The 25,971-nt window shown below is 34.8% G+C and overlaps 1 protein-coding gene across 4 annotated transcripts in view; it reads left to right on the top strand.

The window, feature by feature from the left end:
• Positions 1 to 25,971, top strand: part of SNTG1 (syntrophin gamma 1) — a 922,421-nt gene that overhangs the window by 719,527 nt on the left and 176,923 nt on the right. For all 4 annotated transcript variants that reach the window (XM_078072397.1, XM_078072398.1, XM_078072399.1 and 1 more), the window contains one exon: positions 9,695 to 9,824. In XM_078072397.1, the coding sequence (XP_077928523.1) occupies positions 9,695 to 9,824 (130 nt within the window). The remainder of the gene's footprint in view (positions 1 to 9,694; positions 9,825 to 25,971) is intronic.

The raw sequence follows: 25,971 nt of genomic DNA, 5'->3' as shown, positions 1-25,971 counted from the left end.
TTACTGGCCCAGTAGGACAAATATGAGAAATTATTTGTGTTGGTTCACAACCTAGGATGTTATCGCTGGCTGGTTTTCCCAAGGCCCATAATTTTAACTTCAGTGATAAAATACCTCTCATATTTAATTGCAACAAAGTTGTGTTACTGTCATATACTATTGTGTATAAATTAAAACATCACAGTATTTTTTATCAGTGATAAGACAGTTTATGTTCATCTATGGTAATGACCTTGGCTTAGAAATATATATATCAGATTTCAATTCTGAAGTGTGGTAATATTGCAGAGCATTGTAGTGTTGGGGTATTAGAATGGGAATGGGAAGTAGAGATCGTGCGTGGGAATGGGAAGTAGAGATTGTGAGCCAAAGTAGAGACTTTGGCTATTTTTTAATTGCTAAACTTAATTTTCCCTATATGAAAAGTTAGTATATTGAACATATATAATGTTATATGTATAAAATGTAATATATATATATATATATACATATATATGTATATGTATATATGTATTTGAAATTTAGAAACGTCCTATGTATCTCCATACATTCAGTGCTTAGGCTGAGCATGACTTACAGCTCAGAAGCATTCAATAAATACTTATTAAATTAGTTTTAATGAGAAAACATTCCATCTCTCTTTTTGAGTACAAGTATCATCTACTGCATGCTTTTCAAACAGTATGAAAATCAATAGTATTGAAATAAAATCTACTGATTTGCACTATTACTTGTAGAGAATTCCAATGGCAGCAGAATCCCTAGTGCCTTTCCAAGAGTACTCAGCTTTTTACTCCTGCGGTGAGGACGTCTGAGTTGGTACCATTCTTTTTTTAGGCACCTATGGATGAAGTTTAGTACTGGAACAGAGAGCAAGGATGGTGATTGTGAGAACTGTGCTTTTAACATGCAAGAATTTTGTAAAATGAATTCTAATGATGGGGACAAATATGAATAAGAAACACTCAATTCATAGTTGCTCATTGAAGGATGGGACTTTTCAGCAATGTATGTTAGGGGATCTCAGGAGGAAGAAAAACAGGTGATGGTATGAAATAGAAAAGAAGTGACTAGGTGGGAAAAAAAGACTGACTATAGTACTATAAAAACAGAATCTATTGTAAATAGTGTTTTAAGGTGAAGAAAGTTGTTGATTTTATTAACTACAGAAAAGAAATACTGAAAGGACTCAGAAACTCATTAATTTTGGAGCGATTTAAGGTGGAATGATTTTTGAAGTGAATTGAATTGAAAAATAGTTGGTTATAAGAAGAATATTGACAGGGGCACTTGGGTGGCTCAGTTGGGTAAGCATCTGACTCTTGATTTCAGCTCAGGTCATGATCTCAGGGTCGTTAAATTGAACCCCACATTGACCTTCATGCTCAGTGGGGAGTCTGCTTGAGATTCTCTCTCTCCTTCTCCCTTTGCCCCTATCCACTCTCTCTCTCTCTCTCAAATAAACAAACAAACAAATAAATAAATAAATAAAATCTTTAGAAAAAATAAAGAAGAATATTGACAGTAAAGAAAGAGAAGCAGCGTGTAAAGAATAAGTTAATGTGATGAGGGGGAAAAGAGGGATATGAAGTTCAAGGCATATCATGGTCAGGTCATGTTTACTAATTGGCAGAAAGGAGTCAATACCAGAGAAGCTAGAGGAGAAACAGCTCCTTGTTTGGGTATACCATTACTCTTGCTATTCCACTGATCTCTTGTTACATGTGGTCCTATACACATGGATCCAGAGTGATTAAACTTATTCACTTTTTCCATTTTCTGTGATAGGTGAACAGGTCCACAAGGACTCTGCTTCATGTAAACCAGGAACAACAAATGATTTTCAAAAAATATTCAACTAAATGACATTAAGATTTCACCTACCCACCTACCCACAAGCCATACAAGTGTCCCTTTGTATAGCACAATCTTCATATATACTCCACCTCTTCACCTGTTGGTTTGCAAACTGGCCCCCTTACTCATGTAAGGGCAAGGAAAGACCTAAGAAAGAGGCAGAACACTCCAGATTAGTAGGTGACAGGTTTAATAAGCAAAGGAACTTACTTACGTGGTTTGTCTTGATCTCTGCACTCACCGAACAGAATCTTTAAGTTGATATAGAAGCCTTAATTGGGTTCAGTCATGTATACCATCCAGATGATTTCAACAACACCTTATTCTCTCAAGGCAATGTCCTTGGAACAGCTCCCACTGTGGAAATGGTAGGCAGAACATACATTCTAAGGACAGGGCAGGTGGTGAGGAGCCTCCAATAGCCTGGGCCTAGCTTGAGGATCAACTGGCAATCATATCTTCTCCATAACCCCATCTAACATCTGTTCCTATACATTGGTACTGTGGCGTTAAGGGAGAAAGTGCCATAACTCCTTTAAGATACACAATTATCTCTCTGGAAAAGCTCAAATTTCCTTTGGGCAATTCTAGACCAACTTTGCTTAGTTGTTTCAACCTAGAGAAAAATTATCTTGTCAGATATTCCCTATTTATTTTATTTCTCAGGTTTATGACATAATTATTGATACTTCAATAATACAAGCCTACCAATTACATTTTAACATTTTCTGTAGCCAGAGAAGGATAGAGTCCCTGCGAATATGAGTATATCTGGAAAATTGAAAAAACAAATAAGGAATAAACTTTAAAAGAGCATATTTCAGTAAGTTTTGGACTTAGGTAAAAGATTTCTGATTGATAAAATAAAAAGATACATATTTCTAAAACCCATAAAAATTTTTTTAAACCCATAAAATTTTAACAAAAAATAGGGTAAAGACACCAGATATTCAAGAGTTGGAACTCAAGGCTATCTTTTCAGAATGACATAGAGATAGGCAGGATTCAAGAATTGAAGAAAGACAGGGTGCCTGGGTGGCTCAGTTGGTTAAGCGACTGCCTTCGGCTCAGGTCATGATCCTGGAGTCCCTGGATCGAGTCCCGCATCGGGCTCCCTGCTCAGCAGGGAGTCTGCTTCTCCCTCTGACCCTCCCCCCTCTCATGTACTCGCTCTCTCTCATTCTCTCTCTCTCAAATAAATAAATAAAATCTTTAAAAAAAAAAGAATTGAAGAAAGACAAGCTATGGAATAGTTTTTACAAGGAACAGGATTATCCAGTTGTGTGAGATAAATACGATGACTGTTAGGTAATCAAAAGAATCTGCAATATATATAATGCTGACTGCAGTGAGGGTAGAAAAATGGCAAATTAGATCACAGGTACTAGGATCCTGATTCCCAGATACCAATTGTATTGGGACTGTTTTGCACAAAGTATTACTTTTTTTCCAGGGAATTCTGACACATCAGGAAGAAAAAGCTATAAACTTAATTCAATTAAAGTTATTAAGTGCTGGGAATTCATAAGGTAGAAATAGCTGGAAGTCAAAATGGCAGGAAATTCTAGGACAGGACAAAAACACTTAATTGATATGGATGAACTGGGAACTCAGTCTATGGAGGAATGCAAATATATGCTGAATAAATTTATGGACAAAGACTATTAGAAGGGTTAAAAAAAGATGAAGAAGAATAAGATAATTAAGTGGTGATGGAAAGGAAAAGATTATAGTCAAAGAACAGAAATGTCAGAATTTAAGTTTGACAGTGGAACTGTCTTGAATGACAACCAGATCTCAAGTTACCAAAAGCAATGGATTTCTAAAATAATGGAAAGAAAATAAAAGACATACAAATTAGGAAGGAAGAAATAAAACTTACTTTGATTACAGATGGCATGATAATGAATGTAGAAAATCAGAAAGAATTGACAAAAAAATTCTTGTACTTAATAAGTGATGATAGCATGTATGCAAGATACAAGATTAATATGCAAAAGTTAATCACTTTCCTATATACTAGCAATGAGAAGGAAAATTTGATATGAAAATTACAATACCATTTATATTAACACCCAGATAAATGAAATGTTGATCTACATGAAGAAAACTACAAAACTCTGGTGAACAAACTCAAAGGAAAATTAAATAAATGGAGAGACAGTCCATGTTCATGTATAGGAAATCTTGATATTGTCAAAATGCAGTGTTCCTAACTTGATCTTTAGATTCAATGCAGTCCCAATCAAAATCCTAGCAAGTTATTTTGTGATTTTTTTGGAAGAGTCAGAAGACCCAGAATAGCCAACACAATATTCAAGAACAAGAATAGTTAGAGGACTGACACTACCTGACTTTAAGACTTAGCAAAAGCTGAAATAATCAAGACAGTGTAGTACTGCAAAATAATAGACAAATAGATCAGTGGAACAGAATAGAGAGCCCAGAAATAGACTCCCATAAATACAGTCAGTTGATGTTGACAAAGAAGCCAAGACAATACAACAGAGAAAAGACTCTTTTCAACAAATGGTGCTGAAACAACTGGACATCCATATGCAAAATAATGAATCTAGACACAGACCTTATACCTTTCCTCAAAGTTAACCCCAAATAGATCAGAGACCTAAATGTAAAACACAAAATTATAAAACTTCAAGAAGATAACATAGACAAGAACCTGAATAAACTTGCATGTGGTGATGATTTTTAGACACAACCCTGAAAGCATGATCTGTGAAAGAATGAACTGATAAGCTAGACTCCATTAAAATTAATAATTTATGTTCTACAAAAGATAATGTCAGTAGAATGAGAAGATAAGCTATGGACTAGAAGAAAATATTTGCAAAAGACATCTGATAAAGGACTGTTATGCCTCCCTCCACGCCCCAAAAAAAGGAAGAAAGAAAGAAAGATGAAGCTCTTAAAACTCAACAATAAGAAATCAAACAACCCAACCAAAATAAATAAATAAATAAATAGGCCAGAAACCTTAACAGACACCTCACCAAAGATAATATGCAGATGGCAAGTAAATGTATGGAAAGATGCCCCACATCATATATTACCAGGGAAGGGCAAATTAAAACAACAATGGGATACCAGCATACCTATTAAAGTGACCAAAACCCAGGACAGTGACAACACTGAATACCTAGAAGGATATGGGGAGCTAAGAATTCTCATTCACTGAGCAGAGAGGATATTTAGGGAAATAAAATACTCTGTATGATATTATAATGATGGATACATGCCATCATACATTTGTTCAAACCCACAGAATACGGAACACTAAGAGTGAACCCTAATGTAAACTATGGACTTTGGGTACTAATGATGTGTCAGCGTAGGTTCATCAATTGTAACAAATGTACCACTGTAGTTGGGGAACATTGATAATAGGGGAGGCTATACATGTGTGGAGGCAAGGAGTATATTGGAAATCTCTGTACTTTCTCCTCAATTTTTCTGTGAACCTAAAACTGCTTTTTAAAAAAGTCTTCAAAATGCTAGGTATGAGGGATAAATGTTGTTATATTTATTTTACACATAGAAAAATTAGAGGACAGAAAGTTACATAAAATTATTTGCAATAACTTTGTGGATAATAAATGGAGTAGGATAGAAGAGCTTTTCAGACAAAGGGAATACTGGGGAGGGAAAAGACATAGTTGCATAAAATTACAGGACTTACTTAGAGAATGATGAGTTATTGTGTTTCAAATCATGAAACGAACTGGAAATTTAAACCTTGGAAAATGGGTAACAAAATAGTTCAGAAGAGCTCCTCATGTACCTCACCAAAAAGTTTAAGTTTTTAGCCTGATCAATGAAAGCTATAATGAGGTGGTCAACCAAGATAGGATGCCCAGTGCAGAAATGATCTTGAACTTGGTGAATGTGAATTGAACTCAACAAGAAATAGAGTAAATTGCTGGGATCACTAACCTAAGTGCCTTTTAATTTTTTTTTCCTTTCCTTTATCACTTTCCCAAATACATAATAGCCAAATCAAGTAGATGGCTTATTTTTAATTCCACTTGAGTCAATGTTCTCTCCTAGTACACAGAAAACCACTTTCTCGAAACAGACTCTTATCATTGTCCATCTTGAGTATTGCAATTCCCTCTTACATTCCCCTTTGTTTTATTATCATTTTTTTCCTATCTTCTTAACCACCACAGAGAGATCTCTCTAAAATACAAATATGAGCCTTTCATTCCAATGCTTGAATGTTTCCATTGGCTCCCCCTGACTTTCAAGATTAGGTAGAAATGTTGTAACATGCTTTGCAAAGCTCTTAATGATTAGGCTTTACTTTATCTCCCCACTTTATGACTCACCACTTCCCCACATGCACATTGTCCAAGCCAAAAAGTCCATATTTCTCCCAACATGCTCCTGATATTTGGTTTTGGATTAACAATCTCCTGTCTAAATGCTTTCCCTTCTCTTCTCCATCGAAGCCCTTCAGCCAGTGAGAACCAAAAGCTTGAAGTAATTTTGACGCTACTCTCTTCCTCAAATTCCATTTAAAAAATGGTATTATTAAATCACATCTTTTCTAATAACTTTATAAATCCCTTGAGATAATTGTTTCATTTTCACTCTAACACATATTTATTTCAGTTCCATATCCTCTCATAGTTTACCAGTTATAATATTGGTAGTCCTCTATATAAAGGCCTGCAGTTGCTCCCTCTCGGCTCTGAGCCCCTCGACTGACATACAAAGCCCTTCTGCTCCAAGCCTGCCTGCTTTTCCATGTTCATATTCTACCCTTTCCCTCATGAATGTGGCAATCCAGCCACTCCAAACTGCTATATTTTAGTGTCTGCAATTCTTGCTCCTCGTGCTTGAAGTGCTGTCTCTCTCTGCTTTCTCCTGTTCACTCCTCACAAATTTAACATCTTGCTATATATGCCTTCGTGAGATATAAAATCAGCAATGAATCAAAATGTGAATTATTAACGGTGTTAATCAGATATATATGTAAATTTTACATATGCATAAATTATATTGAAAATTATGTATGAACTTTTAGAGTTTGCAGAATATTTCTCACACAAAGGAAGAATATAAATATATTTGTATTAAAAAAAATAAACCTGCGCTGAAATTTAGCAACTTTTCATTGCCACAGCAATGGCCAAGAATCCTTAGAAAAATATAAAAATATTGAGCAGATAATAACTTCAGGTTATTTAATTCTAATATTGTAACTGTTTTTTCAGCAAGTGTGTGTGTGCACGCATGTGTGTATATTAAGAATCATAATTCTGTCTGGGTATTCTCTAGACTACTACAAATACTGTTAAAGTTTAATGTCTCCCAATACCAAATAAATGGATAATGTAGTCTATTGATTTCAAAAGCACTATAGTTCTTCCTAAGTGCCTGATGAAGCAGTAAGTCCACTAAACATTCTCAAATATTGCAGTCAAGACTACATATTAATGGATTATTCACAGGAAAATTATTCATAGAGCTTCAGTGATATGTGAAAGTTATCTGGATCTCACCGGTTACTCCATAAATACTTGTTAAATCAGTAAAGTAGATTATTCTCATTTTCCTATAGAGGAAATTGTGTCACAACTAAGTGGACTAATTTGCCAATACTCTCATTTATTCAATAGCAGAGGAAGAAATATGACCCAGACTATAATCCTTATGACCAACCTATTTTGGAAGAAGTCATATGGAAGCAAAGGAACTGTTCAAGTATTTCACTTATATTCATGAAAGGGTTTCCATTAAATCAACCTGGAAAGTTGAAACAGAATGTAAAAAGTGATATATGTTAACATATAAGCCTGGATTTAAAAAAGATTAGTCCCTCAGAATTATTCTTTCTAGGGACTATGTAATGTATATGATCACATAGATTGCAGATTTGATTTAAGTGTATTTACTTTAATCAGCTAAAAATATCAGAAGCTGCCATGATTCATTTAAAGCAGAGAGGACAAATACATTCAGGACATGCTTTAATTTATGGTACATGAAGCAATGGTTATAATCATCAGAGAGCAGAAAGAAATATATATTACTAAACTCAAATTAGTTCTCGTTTTCCATGGATGGTTGAGCTCTCTGAATATTTTAAATGTCTTCCTCACTGCTGAATATCAAAATTAAAGCTAAGAAAGACACGAGAAGTTATAATATTCTTTTCAGGCAATGCATATTTTTTTCTTGTCACAAATTCAAAAGAATGTTACTTCAAAGAGACAGACAATAGTTGTACTTTCTAAAGTCTTTTCATGTATTTTTAAGAGAAAACAAAAAAAGTATATTTGAACACTTCCCTGTTATCAGTTGAAAGGGCTCGGTGAAGGGTATAAGAGCAGATTTCTCTAAAAATATCAATAACTTAGATGCAGAGTGCCTTAGAAGCGAAAGCTTTAGCATGTGTCCACTTATGAGATATGGACTAGTGTCACGGGAAGGCAGGGTGACACAGGTGCTGGAGTTGAGCCAGACCTGTGCTCTGTGGAGTGTTCTTTCTTTGGGGAAGCGAAATCCTGCCTACTATCCACATATACCTAGTTACAAAATGCAGAACACAGAAAAGGTATTAAGAGAAAAAGATATAAATTTATATAACTTACAAAGCCTTTGAATGTTGAACTACAGAACTTTTCTATTTCTTCATAATTGGCTGATATTTAAATATAGTGTGTGCATTTCCAAAGTGTATCATGTTACACAACAGAGTAATTCTCAAGCCCAAGCAATTTGGCTAACTTCCATTCATTTTGAAAATTTTATTAATTCTTGTCCATTAAGCTCATATCTAAATATGCAAGAACTTGATACAGAAAAAAAAAAAAAAAACATTAAAGCTGTAGGGAGCCAGTTTGAATTCTACAGCACTTTGGTAAACAATTTAGGATGGCATCATTTAATTTTCTCTAACAACAACAACGACCAAAAAATCAACAAAAGACCATAAGGATATTTATATTGGCCATTGGATTTTAAAGAAAAGTTTGGTTGTTATTGAAATGCACAACATTAACAGAAATTCAGAGAAAATTTGAATCTGAGGAGGAGCTATGAACCTCTTGTCCAAACCGTCTTTGAGAAGAGGAATGAACTGAGGTTGAACATGGTTTACAGCTAACAAAATGCTGCTGCTCATGATGTCAGGGGATTTTTTATACGATGTTTAATGTTTGTGTGTCTTTTTTGGTGATCTTTCCACTGTAAATCACAAAATGCATTGAAAAATGTAAAGGGGCGCCTGGGAAGCTCAGTCAGTTAAGCGACTGCCTTCGGCTCAGGTCATGATCCTGGTGTCCTCGGGTTGAGCCGCCCACAGGGCTCCCTGCTCGGCGGTCAGCCTGCTTCTCCCTCTCCTCCCCGCTCCTGCTCTCTCTTGCTATCTCTGTTGCTCTCTGTCTCTCTCTCTCTTTCAGACAAATAAATAAAATCTTAAAAAAAAAAAAAGAAATGTAAAGAGGAAATGATGTCAGCCAAAGTAATAAATAAACCTCTATGTATATTTTTATGGTAAACTGGGAAAATAAGCTTTCTAAAATGTCTTAGATATTCTTCCATTTACATAATATAGATTTTACAACTCAAATCTGCTCCAAATTTATCTGAATCTCAGGATACTTTCTAGTAATTCAAAATTATATGTTGTCTGGGTTCATTCTTAGTGTTCCATTTAAAAACAGAGATATTTATAAAGAGAAATAAGCACATATGAATTTGAAGCTGTATTTGTATTGTGTAAAAGAAAAGCTTTCAACAGATACTATTTCAACTTGCAAATAGATAAATGAGATGATGTTTGATCTGATTTGTTCTGACATGTCTGCAGGCAAAATGCTTTTCAAGTCATTGCTGTGGACGGGGTCTGCAGTGGGATTATTCAGTGCCTCTCTGCTGAAGACTGTATTGACTGGCTACAAGCAATAGCAACTAACATTTCAAACCTCACAAAGCACAATGTAAGTAGTGATTCAAGGAATACCTGGCCATAGAGTTTCTCAGCCATGGTAAATTTCTGCAGTATATATGTAACTTTACAATAACTACTTGGTGTTTACCTAAGAGTGAATTTATATCCATCATGAAAGCTATTCTGGAATACTTATTTAAAGAAAATCACTTTATTTTGAGAGTTTTATCCCAGTGTATCAGTTCAAGAATACTTACACATTTAAGTTTTTTTTTTTTTAATTTTATTTATTTATTTGAGAGAGAGAATGAGAGAGAGAGAGAGAGCACAAGAGGGGGGGAGCAGGAGAGGGAGAAGCAGACTCCCAGCCGAGCAGGGAGTCTGATGCGGGACTCGATCCCAGGACTCCAGGATCATGACCTGAGCCGAAGGCAGTCGCTTAACCAACTGAGCCACCCAGGTACCTCACATTTAAGTTTTCATTCACAAACATGATAAACCATCAATGTAACTTAAATAAGTGAAAATAAATATGTACATATTTATTGTAGATACATGTACATATAGATATATGTACATATAAATGTAGATATATGTACACATATATGTAGATATATATGTAGATATATATACATATAAGTATAAAAGTAGATGTATGTACATATAAGTATATGTACATATATCTGTAGTTATGTATATATATGTCCATATAAGTATAAAAGAATCCTGAACTAAAGCAGTACTGAATTTTGAGATAGCATTATTGAGCTTCCATTAGTGATTTTAGAATTGCAGCTGCAACCATTTGATGGGGTAAGAGGGGAGGGTGAAAGAGTCAGCATGGAGACTGAAGGTCCCACCTGGGACGATGCTGGCACAGGAATAGTCAGAAGACATTCTGTGGGAACCAGCAATCCACCTCTTAGAGCCATGTCTATAATACCAGGAATGGCTTCTCTACTTTTTCCTTATTTTTCTACTCCAACCTTTCTTTCCCCATTCCGATCTCTTCATTATCTCTATCTTCTCATTACCACTATTCGTTCATAACCTAATGAATCCTTTCTCCCCCTTACTTCTAGCAGAAGTATAGTCTAACAAAATATGCAAAACTAAAAACATCACTTCCTTGAGTACTGACATAGTTCATTAAAGGTTATTTGATCAGGGCCACATCACTATAATCTTTGCCTCCACAGTCACATCATGTCTTCCTCTGTGTGCCTGTTCTCCTTTATGTGTCTCTTATAAAGACACTCATCGTTGGATTTAGGGCTCACTCAGATAATCCAGGATAATCTCGCCCCAAGATCCTTAACTTAATTACGTCTACAAAGATCCTTTTTCCAAATAAGGAAATCTTTGTAAGTTCCAGGAATTTGATGTGGATATCTTTTTTTAGTGGTGGGAGGGCAGTCATTGTTTGGTGTACTGCAAAAACTAATATGGCAGACAAACAACAACTTAGATTCAGACATTATGTTCTGATTTATTTCCCAAGGTGGTGTATCTAATATCAGCTGAGTTTTCAAAGTCTTTATTCTGCACTTCATAAGAATGAACCTAGAATTTCTTTCAGTTCATCCATGGAATTAGGGTGTCTCCTTCTCCCTCTTGCTTGTCTCTAGGATTTCCCCCACATTGTCTGGCTCCCAGGGAAGAGCTGTCCTTGATCTGTCCAGAAAGTCAGAGCTTCTCTCAAACTATAGCCGCCTGCACTGTTGTACATTGCTTCACGACTAAACCCTCCTTCAGGGCAAAACAGCATAAAAAAAAAAAAAGAGAGAGAGAGAGAGAAGTAATAAGGATCCCTCCCATAATGGGGACCCCTCTTCCTAGTTCTTTATTCTAAAGGGTGGGTTTTCTCTTGGGATTTCTAGGTGCTCACAGCAGCTGTTTGACAGCCTGGCCTCGGAGCAGGGTCATGAGCCAAAAAGAGAAAATGTCATGAGTGTCCTCTCCAGAACCCACGACTCACAGGGGGCCCTTTCTCAGGCCTCTAGTCAGAAAGATGAGCTTTTCTCACAGTTTTGCTGTTCATGATCTAATTTGTCTTCATCTCATGTCAACTCTGGGAAATAAAGGAAGCAAAAACAAAACAAAACAAAAACAGGAAACCCACTGTAATCATATTAGTTGTTATTAAATTTTTACTTTTCTCCCCAGTGTCCTTGTTGTTAATTTCTTTAAAGATTTTTCATGTAGTCACCTTTTATATTTTGCCCAGTGTATTTAGTTATGGTCAGTGCAAGAAACGGGCTGCAGTGGGCTTATTTCTTTTTGTCTAAAGCCAGAAGCAGTAGTTACTTTTAATAGAAATAAATGTAAGCAAAAAGGCAGTGTACTAAAAGAAAATAATTGCTATCTTATCTTGACATATTTTAGAAATATCCTTTAAGAACCCAGGTAAAAGTAAGTCATTTTCAGGGGCGCCTGGGTGGCTCAGTCGGTTAAGCCGCTGCCTTCTGCTCAGGTCATGATCCCAGGCTCGTGGGATCGAGCCCCACATCAGGCTCCCTGCTCGGCGGAGATCCTGCTTCTCCCTCTCCCTCTGCCTGCTGCTCTGCCCACTTGTGCTCTCTATCTCTCTGTTAAATAAATAAATAAAATCCTTAAAAAAAAAAATTAAGTCATTTTCAGTCAAATAGAAAGATATAGAAAATTCATAAGAAAGAATGTTGAATCAAAGAAATACTGAAGGGATTTTTTTTTTTTTTAAGAAAAGAAAAATAATTCTAGATATAGGCTTGGAGATGTGGGAAGGAATAAATAGTAAAGAAAACGATAAGCTTATGAATAAATTTAGATGAACATTGTATAAAACAATATTACTTTTTTCTTGAGGTATTTAGATAAACAGAATTAAAATGTATCCCAAAGCAATATCATGTATGCCCAAAAGAAGTCAATGTAAATAAAACCTGATATGTTAAAAACAGATTTTTTTACTTATTAGAGGACGCCCTAACTTAATAGGCAAAGTGTATAACTTAAAAATTAACCAAGGAACAAGTGAGAAAATAATGTTAATATAGAAAGAGAACTCCACAAGAAAATAAAAGAAATAAAAATAAAATAGCAGAAGTTGGACAAGTAGGAAGCACAAAGTAAGATGGTGATTTAAGTCCAAATATATTAAGTATTTACAATAGAGTTAAATAGACCAAACTGTCCAGTTGCATATAAAGATTGTCAGACTGGACAACAACAATATCAACAAAAATAACATTTATATATTTCTTACCAGAGAAGGTATAAAATCAAGACATTAGCAGAACAAAAGTACAAGTATAGAGGAATGCAGTGCAAACAATAATGAAAAATAGATGTGGGAGCTTTGTTGATATATCAGGTAAGGTGAACTTCATGGCAAATATATTACCAAAGATAGAGATGGTTGTTTCATAATAATAAACATTTAATTCACTAGGTAAATGAAGGAAATGCAAATACTGATGTCACATGGAATAAAAAATACCTATTATTTGGGATTGAAAAAGTAGATTGAAAAGAAAAAAAGAAGTGCAATTCCAGAGCTAGAACTACAAAACAGTTAAGACATATTTATGACAAAGAGGAAAGAAATATAATGAGTTGTGTGATCGCAAGAGGAAAATGACAGATTCATACAACTCTTCATTTTAGCCCATAGAGAGTCATTAGCACATTTTCCCATCACACACAGGTGGAAATCTCCCATTCACTGAGCACTAAGCGAGTCTGGGATACCTCCCTAACAATGCCCCAGGAGTGGAGCACACTGTAGTTATTTTTCTATTAAAACCTATCAGCTTCTCTCACTGGAATTCCTTAAGGCCAAAATAGTTCTTCTCAGATTATCACTATCATATCTATCCTATATACACCTTTTAAATGTTAACTGCCCTACCAGAAAAAAAAAAAATGAATAACCATGTATTTGTTTTAAAAAATCCTAATTTTTAATCTATAAGTTACAAAGAGTAACAAAAGAAATTTGAAAATATGATTTAGTCAATAACTCTAAACTAGCACTTAAACTTGGTTTTGTTTCAGATTTTTATTCTGTGCATCTATGATAGGCAGAATAATAACATCCCCAAAATATCTATGCCATAATTTCTAGAACCGGTGAGAATGTTATCTCACATGGCAAAGAGAGTTAAGGTTGTAGTTGGAATTAATTTTTCTAATCAGCTAACCTTCAAATAAATTGATTAGGCTGGATTATCCAGGATTGCCCAATGTAATCCCTAGTGTCTTTAAAAGTGAGAGAAGATAAGAGGTACCTGGGTGGCTCAGTCAGTTGAGCATCTGACTCTTGATCTCAGCTCAGGTCTTGATCTCAGGGTCATGAGTTCAATCCCTACCTTGGGCTCCACACTGACTGTGAAGCCTACCTTAAAAAAAAAAAAAAAAAAAAGTGGAAGGAAGTAAAATGAAAGAACTATGGAAATAGCAATGTGAGGAGGAGGTCTGACACTGCTGGCCCCAAAGATGCAGGAAGGGACCAGAACTTAAAGAAAGCTAGGAGGCCAGTAGAAACTGCCAAAGACAAGGAGATATTGCTCCTCCAGAGCCTCTAGAAAAGAATACATCCCTGCCAGCATGTTGATTTTATGCCAGTGTGACACATTTAGGACCTCTGACCTATAGAACTGTAGGATAATAGATTAGTATTTTGTTTTCAAGCCACTAAGCTTGTGGTAATTTGTGATTGCAACAATAGAAAACTAATTCAGCATCTAGATAAATCCCCTGCATTTTTTTCATCTAATCTAAATCTCATGGTTTAATCTGAAAAGCATACCTCTAGTTTTATCACATTTAGTCTTCCAGAATAGACACAAAATGCACTTGCATATATCTGAAAAACAGCCTAATATGCATGTTATTAATTAATCCAAGTGCAAAGCAGAATATGATATCATTTGAGACCCTACATCCTTTAAAAACAGCTCACTTGTAATATTACAACAAAAATAATCATAATTGTTGAGTTGAAACACACTAATGAAGATGTCTTTGGAGTTGGAAAGAGGGTTTGTTTTTCTCAGTGCCTTGGCAGGCATGGCTAAAAGCCTTCAAATACTACAGAAAATGAGGCAGGATAAATCATCTGAAGGCTGTGAGAACTGCTGGTGCCGAAAGAGCAAGTGTGACTGGTCCAGTCTCTTGGACAGAGGTCAGAACTAATGTCAGAGGGAGTCACTGTGAAGGTGTGATGTGGGGAGTTCTGTCTTATTTGGGGAACAACAGCAGCAGTGGCCCTGGCCAAGGAACTGGTGCGTCCAACCTGACTTGATCCTGATCAAACAGGGCAGCACCACTGTCCTATGTCCTTGCATTTTTGGTCCTTACCATAGTCCATGCTGAACAAATATGAAATGAACGAATGAGTCAGTCAGTCAATCAGTAGTTGTTTGAAGGACAGATAACCGCAAAAGTGGGGAAGAAAAAGAGGGAAAGGGGAAATTAATTGAGCTACAGTAAGCACTGCAGTGAGAATTTCTCATTAAATTCTTCTAACTCATTAAATACTACTCATTAAATTCTTACAACCTTGGCAGCATCATCTGATTTAGAATAGCTGTGGAGAAGAGGTCCTGTCAGCGCTGTGCCCCTCCACATAGATGATTCCTGTGGACTGCCTATTATCTGGACATATTTCCCTGTCCCTCATAAATCTTTACCTCTCCTAAGAGGTGTCTGATAAACAAGTGTGTTTTTTTTTTCTTTTTTGAAACAAATCTTCTGAATGACTTTCTAAGAGGCAAGAATAGAAAAATACAGTGGACCAGAGGGTCAGGAATAAATAGACTATAATTCATATATCTAATTACAAATCAAGGCAAATACGTTTGAACACCTCTGTATTTCACAGCAGCTTAATTCTCTTATGAACATTTTTAAATGTTAGAAATGTAAAAATGGTCATTAGAATGGGCCATGGAGGTCGTCAAGTCCCATCTCCCACCCAATTAAGAAATATCTTCTGCAAAAGTCCCTTCAGAGAACTTTATACTGGAAATCTTTCAAAGACAAGAAAGCCACTGTTTCACAATGCAGCAACTGAACATTTGACGACTCAGTATCAGGAAATGTTCCCTTATACTGAATAAAGCTCTCCTGTAGCTTTCATCCATTTGTACTAGTTCTGCCTTGGGAAAGACACACACTAATTTAAATTTCTCTTTTACTTGGCATCTCTTCTAATATAAAAGGGTAAGTATTGTATGCCACAGGCTGGTTTTTTTTTTTTGTTTTTTTTTTTTTCAATAGAAATATCACTGATGCCTTTTTCCCTGGGTTTTCCCATCCTGGTCCCTGTCCCTGGATGTAGAAGCTTTTACGAATAAGTAGAGTATTAATTATGTATTTAAGTTTTTGTTACTGACATTACCATGAACTCAAGTATCTTAAAGCTTCATTATTATCTTGACATGTATTTACTGAATTTGCAATATCCATTTACATATAATTATATATGAAAACATTAAATGACATTACATTTTATTATGATGATTAATCAGGGTTTGTGTTTTCTCATTAAATAATATTATATGCTACATTAGCAGTAGTGAAAAAAGTTCAAAGTTTAAGTATGTGCTTTATATTTAAGTACAATTATGAGTCAGAAAACCTGGTTCTTGTTTTGGTTGCACCAATTACAAAATATTCCAAGTTATGCAAGCAACCTATACTAAACCATTTAAGAAAAAGCTCTGTTCCTTAGTTTCTTAACATTTCAAAGAATGAACTGTCATTGTTCTTGTCTTCCTTGCTAGGTTACAATGAGATTCAAATAAGATATTTCTGCAGCTGCTAACTACCACAGTCTATAACGTATAATTTTAAAGAGCAGTATTATATTTACATTAATATAAGGTTAATATTTTACCCCACATTTTAGAAGAATGTTGTACAATGGAAAATCAATAAAATGTTGTAGATATTAGTAAATTAATAAAAATACAGGAGTATTAAAATATGTTTTATTTTTTAATGTTGTTTCTTAATATGCATAGTGACTTCCTTTCAGAGTACAGAATGGAAAGGGGAAAGATGTATAACTTTATAAAGGAGACACATAAAAAGTATAACCACAGCAAGTAATCAAAGTAGACTTTAACAGTTACAGTCACATTGATAGTCTGTACCCTTGATATAATGTAGTAAAAATGGCACTTTACCTCTGTGGTCTTTCTCCCACAAATCTATAACCTCTGTCGTGTCATGAGAAAGGCATCAAAAATGCCAGTTGATGAAGAATCTACAAAATACTTGACCATTACTCCTCAAAACTGATGTCATAAAAAACAAGGAAAGTCTGAGAAAGAGTCACAGCCAGGAGTAGCCTAACTCCTTAGGGTAATGATGACTAAATATAACATGCTATCCTGATTTGAGGAATTCTTAATCTCAGGAAACAAACTGAGTGTTGTTGGAGTGGTGGGGGGTGGGAGGGATGGGGTGGCTGGGTGATAGACATTGGGGAGGGTATGTGCTATGGTGAGCGCTGTGAATTGTGTAAGACTGATGAATCACAGATCTGTAGCTCTGAAACAGATAATACATTATATGTTAAAAATAAAAAAGAAGAAGATAGTAAGAAGGGAAAAATGAAGGCGGGGAAATCTGAGAGGGAGACAAACCATGAGAGACTATGGACTCTGAGAAACAGACTGAGGGTTCTAGAGGGGAGGGGGGTGGGAGGATGGGTTAGCCTGGTGATGGGTATTAAAGAGGGCACGTACTGACTGGAGCACTGGGTGTTATACGCAAACAATAAATCATGGAACACTACATCAAAAACTAATGATGTAATGTATGGTAATTAACATAACATAATAAAAAAAAAAGAAAAAAAATATTGTATCCTGAATGAGATTCTAGAATAGAAAAAGGATATTATATAAAAACTAAGGAACTCTTAAGAAAACATCGACATTAGTTAATAATAATATATTAATATTGGTTCATTAATTATAACAAATGTTCCATAGTGATGAAACATACAGTGCTAATAATAAGGGAAACTCGGTGTGTGGCGTATGGGAATTACTGTCTTAGGAATTTTTCCATAAACCTAAAACTATTTTAATAAAGTATAAGTAACATACTGTGTTATATTAGTTTCAGGTATACAATATAATAATTCAACAATTCCATATATTACTCAGTTCTCATCAAGATAAGTGTCCTCTTAATCCCCTTTAACTGTTTCCCCATCCCTCCACCTACTTCCTCTCTGGCAACCACCAGTTTGTTCTCTGAGTTTAAGAGTCTGTTTTTCTTCTTTATTTATTTTTTTGTTTCTTAAATTCCACATTTGATGGCCAATAAATCTAAAACTGTCTTAAAATAAAGTGTTTATTTTAAAGAATACACATAATGTGTATATATAATGCAAATATATGTATATTTACTTACATTATTTGTAATTACATTAACACCAGATATTGAAGTATTTTTGAGATAATTGTCAGCTCCCTGATTTGTTTATCCATTTATTTACTCAAATATTTTTGAGAGACTATAGTGTTAATTTGCTAGGGATTGGTACTGTAAATTTTTTTTAAAGATTTAATTATTTATTTGACAGAGAGAGACACAGTGAGAGAGGGAACACAAGCAGGGGGAGTGGGAGAGGGAGAAGCAGACTCCCTGCTTAGCAGGGAGCACGGGTGGAGCTCGATTCCAGAACCCTGGGATCATGACCTGAGCCAAAGGCAGATGCTTAACGACTGAGCCACCCAGGTGCCCTTCGTACTGTAATTTTGAGCAAAATGGATAGTCTTTGTCTTTTTGGAACAAATAGTCCAGTGGAGGAGGAGACATTAATTAAATAAGCACACCAGTAAATGTGGAATTACAGCTTTCTTAGATGGCACGAAAAAGTGTTATGAGAGGTTAAATCTATATGTACCCACAGATGTAAGGATAACTTCCTAAAGTTGATATGTAAATAATGAATAAGAATAAAATAGGTGAATTGGTGGGGAAAGACATTTTACGTAAAGATAAGAGTATCTATTCATACAAGAGAAAAAATTAATAGACTTAAATCACAACAATGCATCTTATTTAATATGGAAATTGTCACTGGTGGTGGGAAAATGAAAATGTTTAGATCAAAATAAGTGAGTTTTTCATCAATCTCATTTTTAAGAACAAATCATTAATTTGATATGTATTTTTTCTTATATCTGTGGCGTTAAATGCCCACTTTCTTATGAAATAATGATTATTATAGAAGTGTTGTTTTATCTGATGTGTGTGTTTAATAAAATAAGAGAATGTGTACCCTATCTCATTGCACCAAACTATTTAATGTTTTAATTCTCCAGGAAATACATCTCCATATTGTTGAACTAGAGCCTTGCCAAATAGGGCAGGTCTAGATACATCCCTAAAATAACTGAAAACTTCAAAATCATTAATCGTAGCTCACTGAATACCAGGGCTAGATGGAAATCATTAAGAAGAGGCTGGATTTTGGAAAGTCCCCAAGACCACTCTTCAAATATCTCTAAGGTTGATCTCATGTAACTCTAGAACATTTGTAATATTAATTGACTAAATTACAAAAATATTCACACGTGCACACATATGATATGGTAATAAAAACAAATACAGATTAAGGTACTATTATCTGCATTACTGAGTTAGGAACTTACTAATCAACCATTAGTATTTGTATAGCTAGACCTGAAAATAGGAAGAAGTCTGACTTCAAAACACTCTGTGGTTTGATCAGTCAAAGGCAATCTAAATGGACGCTTTTGCAGAGGTATTTTTCCAATGAGAAAAAAAGCATGGGCTTTGGCATCATCAGCCTTGACATGAAGTCCTAGTTTCTCTACCTATGAGTTCTAGGGCTTGGGCTTCATATTCTTCCTCATAAAGAGGCACTAAGTTAAGTTTCAATCAATGTGAGGGTTAAACATTGTGGCCCTTAAGTGATGCTGAAACATTTGCAGTTTTCCCTCTCTCCAGTTGCATTCTAAATGAAATGATTTAATCCATAAGCCATCAATGACAGGATCAGTTTGCTTATTGTATATGGGGTTGCATCTCTTTGTTTTGTAGAACAGTCATTTGAGATTCTGAAAGATGGTTGTTTGGGTAACAGAATGTTGATGAAACTGGATATAATGAGTTAAAATGAGTGTCTAGTAGTGACTACACCCATTAAGCAGCTTCAATTTTAGGCAAGCCAAAGGTCTACACCAAAGTTCTCTCATGTTTAAAAAGAAACAGAGGAGGCAGATAAAATATATAGCTTTCTTTCAACCAGTGTCTCATAAATCCAATCTTCCCCATCACTTTCTACTACTACACCACTAAACTAATGCTGATTGATGAACATAGATTCATTTGACATTTCCAAGGTTAAGTGCTAACATAAAGGAATGCCCTCTTCTTTTCTTTTTTTCTTCCAAAATTTTATTTAAATTCAAGTTAGTTGACATATGGAATTGTAGTATTGGTTTCAGGAATAGAATTTAGTGGTTTATTACTTGCATTAATAGCCAGTGCTCATCACAAGTGCCTTCCTTAATACCCATCACCCATTTAGTCCATCCCACACCAATCTCCCCTTCTTCAACCCTCAGTTTGTTCCCTATAGTTAAGAGTCTCTTATGGTTTGCCTTCCTCTGTTTTTCTTATTTTAATTTTTCTTCCCTTCCCCTATGTTCATCTGTTTTCTTTCTTAAATTGCACATATGAATGAAATCATATAGTATTTTTCTTTCTCTGACTTATTTCGCTTTGCATAATACACTCTAGTTCTATCTATGTCGTTGCAAATGGCAAGATTTCATTCTTTTTGTTGGCTGAGTAATATTCCATAGTATATATATACTACATCTTATTTATCCAATCATTTGGGCTTTTTCCATAATTTAGCTATTGTTGATAGTGCTGCTATAAAGATTGGGGTTCATGTGCCTCTTCAAATCTGTATTTTTGTATTCTTTGGATATCTCCTCCTCTTTTCTAAATTCTTTCATATGTATATGTATTTAAATGTGTGTGTATATATATATATTTTTTCTCAGCATGCATTTCTTTTATTGGAATGAAATGTGTAACTTGAAAAGTATTACTTGTGTGTGTGTGTACGCATGTGCTTGTAGATGATAGACAGATAGATGATAGATAGATGATAGATAGATAGATAGATAGATAGATAGATAGATAGATGATAGATAGATAGATATTATGTGTTTCTATTCCCAAAGGTTTATTGAAAATTAGTATGATCTTAAATAAGAATATATGATTGCACACGTGAGAATCTCAAAGTATATAATTCACATTGTATCATGTGAAAAAGAATAGATTCTCTTCCCCAGATGTTTGTATCAATTAAGAATGCTTTCAATGACAAATAAAAGAAGCCCTAAGTACTGATGGAGTAAATAGTTGGGTTTTGTTCCCAACTGACAAGAATTCTGGCCGGTGACATTTACTGGCTTTGTTTCAGTGGTTCAGGGAAGCCACCAAGAACCCATCTCCTGTCTATACACGTTATTGCCCTCCACTACCATTAGAGTGTTGACTTTTACCTGGTTTGTACCTCATGGTCACACAAGGGCTTCAATAGTTCCAAACATAACTTTAGTTTTTGGAACAGGAAAGAAAGGAAAGAAGGATAAGTAGCACCATCTACACATCTCCCCTTTTATCAGGCTGAGAGAAAAGTTTGTTAATGGGGGTGGGGGCAGGGAGGTGAAGGTGGCTAGTCTCTACCATTTTTGGTGTTTACAGTGGGAAATGATTGAGAAAAGAAGATTGTGAACAGCTTTTGAGACAAATAACTAACAGTATCTACCACATTATTTAATATTAAAACCATACTAATCCTAAAGTAAATGTGTATATAACCAATACCTTCTCTGATTTTTGTGAGATGATCACAGTCTTTCAGGATTCTCTCTCTCGCTCTCTCTCTCTCACATACACACACACACACACTTTAATCAGTCCTCTGAGTTGACTCAGCAGGTATTTCACTCATCTTCTGTCTTTTACACATTTATCTTCAGAAGTGAAAACAAACTCGTTCTGGAGTCATATGCTTAATTCATAGAGATCTGTATCTCTAATCTAATAGATCTCCATCTAATGATGGCAAACACTTGAAGGTTGAAAACATAGAATATTTTTTCCCTAGAAATGTTGGTTGTGAAAAGCTAAAGGAAAAACTATTATGTCTGCCACATTGAAAAGGCTTGACAAAGCTTGTAGGTGAATTGAAAGTCATGACAAAATAAAGCTGAGCACAAAGAAGATTTACCGACAATGAACTAAGGGCTGTGATCAGAGGTTGCAGAGTGTGGTTCTGACAAGCATGGGTGTCACTTAAGTAGACTTTTCCTTTCTTTTTATAGCTGCTGACATTTCTGAGTCCTTAGATGTACTTTTTAGTGCTAGCGTGTTGTTGTTTTCTACATTGTTTTCCTCATGCACCAAAATATGAACGTCAGACATGCAGGTGTCAACTAAAAATGGGTTATAGAGAGTGAAATCAAACTGCAGAGTCAGTAATTTAAATCAGAATAAAACCAAGGGCAAGTTTGGGCATTACACTGTGTGCATATTTTTGACAACCATATTTTTGCTTTTTACACAATTAGAGTAAAATAACCTACTTTGTTTCTTGGAAAACTGCTAACTAAAACTTAAATAAAGTTCTTAAATTTTTGATATTGAACAATATTAACTAATTTTCATTTGTACAACCCAAAACATCTGCTTTGATACTAGCTGAATAATGCAATCATTCTAAAATGGAGCAGTGTTCCTGGACACAATTTATATGCCACCCTTTATCCAGCCGGTTCTGCCTGCATGACCCCATCCCCCTCGCCCAGGTGGACTCATTCTTTTGCCTTTATTTCTGGCCAGAGCATTCCCAGTTCTTAATGTTCTCCAGTTTTAGAGCCACTGGAACTTCCCAGGGGGCCTCAGCTTAACACGCCCACCCTTTTAGATACCTGCAGTGCCTAGGGCTGGACTTCAAGATGGCCTTCATCATGCTCATAGTGGCAGGAGCCAATCCCACTGGGCTCACCAGCAGCCCTTTCACTAATGGCAACTCAGTAGGAATGTGCAAACTGATCCCCATGGGTCATACATTATCCAGTGAGAGACAAGGGGCAAAAAGGAGCTAGCTAACAAATTCCTTGCCCTTCCCCAATAGATGAACTATTTGGAAATGCAGTAACTGCATAAAGCTCTACTTATCACACTTGATTTAACAACAATATTTCATGGAGAAGCTATTGCTAGCTCAGTGACTCAGGCAACTCACCACCTTACATTTGCCTTCTGCTGTTCTGCCTTGCTTCCTTTTGCCTTTCACTCTTGATTCCTTGGGATTGAACATTCTCCCTTAATAAAGGTTTAACCTATGTGACTTCTTCAGGCTATATTTCTAGGGAAGCAAGACTAAGGAAATACCTTTTCCCTCTAAATGTTCATTATAGGGTACTAAGCATTCCATGGAGGATACATTCTTGCCTAGTAGCAGTGTAATATGGAAGAGAAGGTGTAAATGAAGTGTGCTAAGTAGGTAGATGAAGGGCCATTAGAAAATTATGCAAGAAATCATTTTGAGTTTGCAGTTGCTCAATTGAATACATCTTAAAAGACCCCTTATTCTATGATGGAGCTTAAAAGCTGAGGACACCTGAATAGGGTGCAGAGGTGGCTCTAAACATTTCCTGAGGATTGAGTCTGAATTATTATGTATAAACACTGTGCATTTTCTTCATTAAGAGTCCTGTCTAATAACTTAGCCATGGTAAACCTGATTTCTTCACCTATGATTAATACTGACTTATTAAAATATGTTTCATCACTTCCTGAAACCCATGGTTCCTACACTGTGCAGGCACAACTACCCTGCTGCCAGTTTTTCCCTCTTTTTTACTTTTATAGCATCTTAGACGACTTGTTTTAACACTCATTCCAAAACTTAGAATTATTTGTTGCATGTTTGTTTTGCCAGCTACACCAGATGATTTTTGAGGGTAAGAATCCTATATCCTTGGCATTCACTTGATGTCTGACATACAGTCATTTCTGAGGTTTAGTGAATTCATGGAAGAATGAGTAAGTCAGCTCCAAATGAATAAACATATGATTTATAAATGGTTGCAACCTATTTTCAGCTTTTAGGTTTTTAATTCACAGTAAGATTAGATAGATGATGTAGATGTTGATATATATAGATACAGATATAGATAGATGTGGTGGTATATTTATAGTGCTTATATATATGCTAATCTTAAAGATGATGACAGGTAGAATTGAAAAATTCTTGTATTAGGAAAAATAAAGTTTAAGAATACTCATTTGCATATAATACCAAATCATCCTGAAATATTGATTTACTGTTAATAGATATGTTTTTAGAAACAACATGGCATACTTTTAAAATTATATCCATAGGGATGGAGAGTAACCAAGGTAGCAATGGCATTCTATAATCCATATCCTGAAAAAAAAATGGATGAAAAATATGAGTTGAAATGTGGGCTCCTGAGGCAAAAATCATTTTTTGATTCTTCCCTCTACATGGTAAAGGTAGAGTTTTATCAGCAGATGCAGAATGGATATATTGCCTTATGTGCCCACACACTAATATCACTAGTCATGAGGTGGATTTATATCTATAGAATAAAGATCTCTCTTAGTCCTCACACATCTGTTAAATAATATTGGCCACAAATCTTTAAGGGAATTGGAGGACTGTTTCTTGCTTCCATAAGAATGATTTGCTTGGGTAAATCTTCAAAATTGATTTCCATGGGAAAATATACCTTGTTAGCAGGGTCCTGCAGCATCCATTCTGAGAACACACAACTTCAGCCACCAAAATTTACTTGTTTATGAGGTATAAAAAAATAAAAGATTAATAGAACTTGGATAAAAAGTTTTTAATATAAGATCCTCACTGATCTTCAAACATTTGAGTGGGATTAAAGACATTAAAAGTAGGAGGAAAAAAATTTTTAAAAGGAATATTTGAATATCCTATTGTATTTCTTTTTTGGTCTGAAGAGATAGTCACAAGGGGATATTACTACTTTAGTTTCTAGATACAATTGATGGTGCTAAAAATGAATATACAAAATTAAGGGATTCAAAAAATAAAGTGATATTTAAAACAAATGGACAGTCCTATTACACCAAATTTTATTTTTAATCAGTTAGTTCCAAACTAATCTTTACTAGAACCAGTTGTATATCACGCTTATCTCAATTTAACAGATCTACTGCAATAATTAAGCTTCCTTTAAGGGGTTTCCATTAACATTTGTGAAATGCTGTTAAAGAAAAAGGAAGACACATACTTATCATTTTCCCCAGCATTTAGTCAAAGTGAATATCACTCCTTAAAGTACAGTTCATAATATTTATTTTATCAGATGTTCACTTTTGATGTTGGTTAAATTAGTTGATTTACCATGATTATTTTCATTTCTTTAGTATAAGAAACTCATCTGAAAAAATTTGTAATATAAGTATTCAATGACTTTATATTTGTCCTTCTAGCTTTTTGAAGCTGTCTCAAACTTAAAATTCAAAGTTCTAATGAAAAGTCTTTAATGAAATGAAAGTCTTTAAATTCAGTGCTACTGAATTTAAATTAAACTTTTAATACTATAGGAATATATTCTTGCATATAATAGAGCTTCAAAATACTTATTTCTTTAAATGTAAGACTTCATCAATACCAAAGATTCCTACAAGAAAAAAAATCCCTATCCCTAATGTAATAGAATAAAATAAGAAGACAGAATAAATGGTGAAAATGTTTTATAAAATAGAATGCATCATTTTTCCAACATTATTTAATATCTATAAAACTATGTAGATGATATGCAGCAAGTAAAATTTTTAGTAATTAATTATAAGATCTAGAAAATAACTTTCTTTTCTATTTCATTTCATCCAAAACATGAAGATTCTTCTCATGTTGGGTATTTAATTATTCTTCCCCCTAAAAAAATCTATTCAAAATTCTCTTTCTGCAAGAATATATCTTTTTATTACTTGACTTTTATATTTCTTGGGCCTATTGTTTTCTAGAAAATCAAACACAAAACCTCCATTTGCCATTTGGAGTATTAGTGTTGGTAGAAAAATGTATTTTAAAATATATCCTTTCATTTGTTTTTAATTTTAGATTTTTATTA

This window comes from Halichoerus grypus, chromosome 5 (assembly GCF_964656455.1).
Source record: "Halichoerus grypus chromosome 5, mHalGry1.hap1.1, whole genome shotgun sequence".
Lineage (NCBI taxonomy): Eukaryota > Metazoa > Chordata > Mammalia > Carnivora > Phocidae > Halichoerus > Halichoerus grypus.
Note: the sequence above shows the minus strand (reverse complement) of the source record. Positions and strands in the feature narration are given on the sequence as shown.